At 46.3% G+C, this 7,248-nt stretch overlaps 1 protein-coding gene across 5 annotated transcripts in view; it reads left to right on the top strand.

Annotated features, from left to right (window-relative positions):
* The first annotated feature begins 5,585 nt into the window (after positions 1-5,585).
* VAV3 (vav guanine nucleotide exchange factor 3) overlaps positions 5,586-7,248 on the top strand; it is a 308,707-nt gene continuing 307,044 nt past the window's right edge. For 3 of the 5 annotated variants that reach the window (XM_089686621.1, XM_089686620.1, XM_089686618.1), the window contains exon 1: positions 5,586-6,492. In XM_089686621.1, coding sequence (XP_089542747.1) covers positions 6,289-6,492 — 204 coding nt within the window. In that variant the 5' untranslated portion in view covers positions 5,586-6,288. The remainder of the gene's footprint in view (positions 6,493-7,248) is intronic. The other 2 variants (XM_089686619.1, XM_089686622.1) reach the window with 2 other exon arrangements.

Genomic DNA, 7,248 nt, shown 5'->3' with positions numbered 1-7,248 from the left:
ACGGCCTCCCGCCTGACTGCAATGTACCATGGACAGGTGGCTGCTGCAGGTAAAGTGACGTACAGGTACTTTGTTGCCTATTTCCGGGTTTTGGCCGTGCACTGCCCCCTGACAGCACCTGCTGTGATTGTAAACATCGGGTATCTGTCAGCAAGTCCCAGCCAATGATTTATGGCCTGGACCTGCTGATCAGCTGTGTAAGATCCAGGGGCAGACTGACAACTCATGGGGCCTCCGGGCAATAGGGGATCATGGGGCCCCTGTGACCTTGCCCAAACTCAAAAATGCCTATGAAAAAGGTACCAGGGGCATCTCATGGGGCCCCCTACTGACCCCAGGCCCTCGGGAAGTGCACAAGTTTCCAAATGGTCAGTCCGCCCCTGGTAAGATCCCAGCCCAGAGCTCTGTGTTGACATTCAGCACAGAGCTCTGTACATGGGAGCGATCTGTCATTTTACCATCCCTGCAAAGCAAGGATGAGAACTAATAAGTTGTTTAGTAAAGGCAGCACACTGTATACACATTACAGATTGTTAGGCACACATTTAACCCCTTGATGGCCCTAGATGTTAACCCCTTCCCAGCCAGTGTCATTAGTACAGTGACAGTGTATAGTATTATCCCTGATCACTGTATTAATGTCACTGGTGATGTCAGTGGCAGTTAGTCAGTGGCAATTACTGTCAGACTGCCCATCACACTCCTGCAGCCTCGTTATAAATTGTTGATCACCACCATTAGTAGTATAAAAAAGTAAAAAATAAAAAGTCCAGTATATATCCCATAGTTCATAGTATCTTTAACTCAAACCAATCAATATACACTTTTGGAATTTTGTTTATCAAAGACATGTAGCAGAATACTTTTTGGCAAAAAGCTATGAAGAAATATGAGTTTTTGTTGGATATGTTTTACAGCAGATAGTAGAAAATATTGTTTTTTTTTTCAACATTTTTGGTCTTTTTTCCGTTTATGTTGCGAAAAATAATAACCCCAGCAGTAATCAAATCCCACCAGAGGAAATCTCTATTTGTGTAAAAAAAATGATTGAAATTTAGTTTGGGTACAACGTTGCATGACCGCCCAATTACTAGTTAAATTAGTGTAGCAAAAAATGGCCTGGTCATGAAGGAGGGAAAATCTTCTGGAGATGAAGTGGTTAAAGAGGAGTTCCAGCTGAAAAAGAAAGGTCAGCAGCTACAAAAACTGTAGCTGCTGACTTTTAAAATGCAGACACTTACCTGTCCCTTGGTCCAGTGGTGTTCTCACCACCACTGGTTTCATCGGCCGTCTTCTCTCCCTGGCGCTGGCATCTTTAGTGTGGGCACCCGGGTGTTACAGCTTGCGGCTTCACAGCCGGGTGCCCACTGCGCATGTGCGAGAAGTGCTGCTCTATGTGAATGGCCCCGTAGTCTTCTGGGACCTGTCACATGTCCCAGAAGACTACGGGGAGGACAACTTCTACTTCTGATCGCCTAGGCGATCACAGTGGAATTGGGAGAGGTTTCCTGTCAAATTCGGGTACCCGCTCTCCCCCCCACTCCCCAAAGGTGCCAATCCTTGATGGGGAGCAGGGGACAAAGCATTAAACTTCCCCTTTTAGGTGGAACTCTGCTTTAAAGTAGCAAATAGTAAACATTTTTTTCATTCTGGAGGGTTATAACCCCTGCCAGCTTGCTTTGCCTCTGTGTCCCTATGGGGGAGATTTACCTTTGCTCCCTGTCCCATAGCCAAACAGGAAGTGAGAGGAAATCCCTCCAGTGAGGGAATCCCTTGTCACCAGGGTCTCCAGGACTAATGTCCTTGTTGGAAGATTTTACCTCTAGTACTTTCCTGGCGATAGCCCAAAATCTGGGATTTCCTTTCGCTTTCAGTCTGGATGAAACTGTAAACAGGAGAAATAGAGAGTGGGAATCTCCCTAATGCTGACACAGACAGCAATAAAAACCTGGCAGCTGCCCTAATCCCTCTCCACATTATCCTGAATAATACTGAATAATTACTTCAATAGATTTTTTTAAACCAAACTTTAGAGTCACTTTAATTCATGTTGTATTTTTCTGCTTTCTGTTTTTAAAATTACATTAAATTCTGGATTAAAAAGAAACAAAATCTATTCAATCATATAGTATTAAAGTGACACTAAAGGAGAAAATGTTTTTGGGTTAAAATAGAAAAGATGTTATATTTACCTGCTCTGTGTAACAATATTGCACAGAGCAGCCCCAAACCTTCTCTTTGGTGGTCCCTTTTTGCCCCTCCCTCCTCCGGGTGCCTCCTTAGAAAGCTGGGTGCTTTGAAGGCACCTGATGGTGCATTCCTGAACTGGGCTGTGTATGTCCATAGACACACAGAGCGTTAGCAAGTCATGCCCCCCCCCCCTCGCTCCTTCCTCACAGGGGGTTGACTGACAGCCTATGGCTCCTGCTGTCCTTATGGCGCATACACATGATAAGAAAATAGTACAAAAATTTACATACGAGGAGCGATCGTCCGATAATTTGATCGTTAGTACGCAGCTTTCGAGGGCTGATCACGATCGTACATGTGACAACATCCGAAGGGATAAATGCGAAATTTTTCTCGTATGATACCAGAGAGAAGGATTTTAGTTTAATTAGTACAGTAGTTGTCTGAAAAAAAATCAGAAGAACAAAGCCACACATGCTCAGAAACAAGAGTTCAGGGGACGGGGCTGTGCTGTGTTCTGTGTGTGAATAGACAATGTCCATTCACAGTAGCGTGGCTTGGGAGCGAGCCTGCTTGAGTGCCCCATAGCAAGTGGCTTGCTATTGTGGGCCCTTAGCAGGTGGGAGGAGCCAGGACTGCCACCAGGGGACCCAAAAGGAAATGGACTGGGGCTGCTCTGTACAAAACCATTGCACAGAGCAGGTAAGTATGACATGTTTGTTATTTTTTTTTAAATTGCAACCTTTAGAATCACTTTAAGGAAAAGAATGTTTAGGTAGCAGTATGCCCCCTCCCCCCCTTTATCCCTACCTGAGCCCTCACTCAATCCAATGATGTGCCCATCTGTGTACTCTCTCTCTGCTCTCACAGGCTTGGCTATGAGCAGAGGGAGCTATTGGCTCCCATTGCTGTCAGTCACATCCTGTGATAGGGGTGGGGCTGACCCGAGCTATACGTGTTCATATACACGGTTTGGGATCAAGCTCGTAGGTGTGCCACAATAGAAAGTGGCTTCCAATGGTGGCACACGGAAAAGAGGAGGAGTCAGTAGTACAAGCAGCGGACCCAAGAAGAGGAGGTACAGGGCCACTCTGTGCAATTCAATTGCACAGAGCAGGTAAGTATAACATGTTTGTTATTTGCAAACTCTCTTTTTTATTTTTTTTAAAATCAATTTAACCTAAAAAAAAGTCCCTTCTATTGCTCTCAGCTTCCTCCAAATCTCCAAATTACCTTTTTTTTCCCATGCTGTGGTTCAACTTCCTGTTAGAGGGTGACTATGTTCATATTCCCATGGTATGTAGACTTGTATTCACCCTCTTTTGCATACTCCTGAGATGGACTATAGGATTTGTAGTGCACATGGAGCACCACAACCAAAGTGCTCTGCTTGTTCCAAACAAATGGAGGTGAGGGGAAAAGGAGAGGTTCAGGAGCTCACAGAAGAGGTTACAAAGAAAACATAGTAACAGACAATTTAAAGCAGAGTTCCACCCAAAAGGGGAAGCTCTGCTTGTTTGCACTCTCCACTGCCACATTTGGCACTTTTTTGGGGGGAGCGAGTACATGGTTTTGACAGGTACTTGCTCCCACTTCTGGCTCAGTTTGCCACGGTGAAGTGAGCCAGAAGTTCAGCCCCTCCTCCCTCCCTCACAGGCTTCTGGGACACATCACAGGTGCCAGAAGACAACGGGACCATTCACAAGGTGCAGAGCGACTTGTGCATGCGCAGTAGGACACTGGCTGTGAAGGCGCAAGGCTTCACTTCCAGTTTCCCTTACTGTGCCAACATTGGGAACCCGGAGTCTAGTGAAGAACTAGCTCGGGTGAGGACAGAGCTGGACCCCTGAACCAGTAAGTGTCCTCATATTAAAAGTCAGCAGCTACAGTATATATAGCGACTGACTTTTATTTTTTTGGGGGGGGGCTGGAGCTCTTCTTTCATTAAAAAAATGGATTCCAGGGCCATTAAGTAGTGGAGATTTATTGATTAAATTTGAAGGATATGGTTTGCTGTCACTTTAACCACTAGCCTACAGGGCACCTATACCCCCTTCCTGCCCAGGCCAATTTCCAGCTTTCAGCGCTGTCGCATTTTGAATGACAATTGCATGGTCATGCAACACTGTACCCATATGAAATTTGTATCATTTTTTTGAGACAGATAGAGCTTTATTTTGGTGGTATTTAATCACCTCTGGGATTTTTATTATTTTCTTAAACAAACCAAAAACCACTAAAAATTTTGAAAAAAAAAAGTTTTTTCTTAGTTTTTGTTATAAACTTTTGTAAATAAGTGATTCTTCTTCTTCACTGATGTGCGCTAATGAGGCTGCAATGATGGGCACTGATAGGCTGCACTGATGGACACTGATAGGTGGCACTGGTAGGTGTCACTGATGGGCATTGACAGGCATCACTGATGGGCACTGAAAGGCAGCACTCATATATGGCACTGATAGGTGGCACTGATAGGTGGCACTGATAGGTGGCACTGACTGGCACTGTTAGGTGGCACTGATGGACAGCACTGACGGGCACTGATAGGCAGCACTCCCAGAACGAGAGAGCTTCCTTGCATCTGTCATTGGACTACATGGCGGGCGGGAGGCGATTAAAGTTTTACTGAACCCACAACAGTAAAATCAGTCTGTATATGCAGTAAAGCATGCTTGTTATACTCACTTTGGAACCTAAGTCGTTAATCCTCTGCATTGTGTAAAAAGGCTGTTTGATCCTGACTTCTCTGATCCGCCCCTTCTTCTACTGTCCCCAATCCATTTACTGATAGAACAGAGCCTTGGGGGCAAGCTGCACATGCTCAGTTTGGTGTGCATTGCTAGAGAAATTTTTTAGGGGGTGCATGTAGCACAGGGCCAATCAGCACTGTCCAGAGGCTCAGGTGTCATGCAGCCTCATAGGACAGTCAGAAGAGAATGAAAACTCCTCCTACAAGCTTTAACCAGTGCTCAACAGGACACAGATACAAGTCACAAGACTTCTCTAACTGCTGATGGGAAAAGGTATTTAGCAGTTTCTATTTACTAAAATAATTGCACTTCCATGTTGTGTGTATTATGGGAGAAGATATAGTGAATGCAGGGTCCTGGGTTTAGTAACACTTTAATAAATGTATAGGGTCATGTATGATGGAGACAGAAGATACCATTATTATCCAGTGTGAAGTATCAGCCTCCATGCCTTCCAGAGGACAAAGTGAAGCCTTTCTGCTGGTGGTGACACCACGTCTAACATGTCTGTGGCCATCATCCCTCCTCCCCCTCCTCTCATAGAACACTATGCAATGACAGGTAGTGGCACATCCAGCGCGCCCTGCTGCGCATGCGCCACATTTGGGGCTGCAGCCCTGGGCAGATCTGTAGAGAGGCGAGGGGGATAGAAGGAGATCTAGATAGAGGAGGGGGATAGAAGGAGAATTATCGGGGATCGGAGATCGCAGGGACTGGAGGAGGGGGAGCATGGAGCAGGCAGGACACAGGGGGAGGGAGCGCTGATGAAGGTCGGAGATAAAGTAAGAGGAGACTGAGAAAGTGACAGCGAGTGACAGCAGGCACGGGGACACGCTGGATGGAAGCGGGGAGATCGGACGGATCAGCAGGGGGCTGCAGGGATCTGACAGTTTGGTGGCCACATGTGTGCAGCACCCCATCTCCAGGACAGCACCACATAACCCAGCCAGGCTGTCCTCAGCACTCTACACCCACCAGGGCTGAGCCATCAGGAGCCTGCTCTGTCATCTGCTGGAGTGTCTCCTGTCCTTCCACTACAGAAGATGACACTGGACACTGTGCCCACAGGAGAGGTGAGTGACCCTGCATGATGACCCTGGACCTCCACACACGCTGATGCTTTGGATGTCTGTCCTTCCTTCCAACAATGGACTGCACTCTTTATTTATTCTTAGGGAGGCTGATTCTCAAGAAAGCTGAACTTTGATGCTGTCCTGAAGTCAGGTCCACCCAACCTACCTATAGACCAGCCATCGTTTGGTGGGAATTGCTTGAGTCTTACACGTGTTCATTCATTCTCCAGTATTCTAGTCTTGCACTAGCACTTTTGCTCTTTGCACTCGCCATCATGGAGCCTTGGAGACAGTGTGCCCAGTGGCTGATCCGATGTAAGGTGCTACCTCCCAACCACAGGGTGACCTGGGACACGGCTCAGGTCTTTGACCTTGCCCAGACCCTCCGAGATGGGGTTCTACTATGTCAACTGCTCAAAAACCTGCTGCCCAGCTCCATCAACCTGAAGGAGATCAACCTACGACCACAGATGTCTCAGGTCAGTGGATCATGTCAATGTTCTTTATAGTAGTTTTAAAAAAACACCATCATAGGTTACATGTGCTTCTATGTGATGAAACAATATACTATAATTTTATCATATGATGGATGATCACTGGATCCAGATCCTTGGATAGTAGATGAACAGGGCTTAGTCTGAGCTGGATGGATTAGGTTTGGCAGCTGGATACCAAAACAGGGTTCCTCCCAAGCATACCCAACTTCAAAAAGTCTACATATAGCTGGCTTGGATGGCTTAGTGTTGGCAGCTTGCTACCACAGCGGGTTTCCCCCAGCATACCTGACTTCAGAAAGTCTATATATATAGCTGGCTTGGATGGCCTAGGTTTGGCAGCTTGCTACCACAGCGAGGTTCTTCCCAGACTGGACACAGATCCTTGGATAGTAGATGAACAGGGCTTAGTTTGAGCTGGATGGATTAGGTTTGGCAGCTGGCTACCAAAGAAGGGTTACTCCCAGGCATACCCAACTTCAAAATGTCTTCATATAGCTGGCTTGGATGGCTTAGGTTTGGCAGCTTGCTACAAAAGCGGGGCTCCCCCCAGGCATACCGGACTTGAAAAAGTCTACATATAGCTGGCTTGGATGGCCTAGGTTTGGCAGCTTGCTACCAAAGCGGGGTTCTTCCCAGGCATATGCAACTTGAAAAATTATATATATAGCTGAACCAAAAGGAACATTAAAAAATACACTTTGTTGAGAGTGTAGTATGTCATATTTGTTCTGCAAGGGA

Source organism: Staurois parvus, unplaced genomic scaffold (assembly GCF_062004578.1).
Source record: "Staurois parvus isolate SC_StPar_1 unplaced genomic scaffold, SC_StPar_1.0 ptg000402l, whole genome shotgun sequence".
Lineage (NCBI taxonomy): Eukaryota > Metazoa > Chordata > Amphibia > Anura > Ranidae > Staurois > Staurois parvus.
This window is presented reverse-complemented; position numbering and strand designations above follow the sequence as displayed.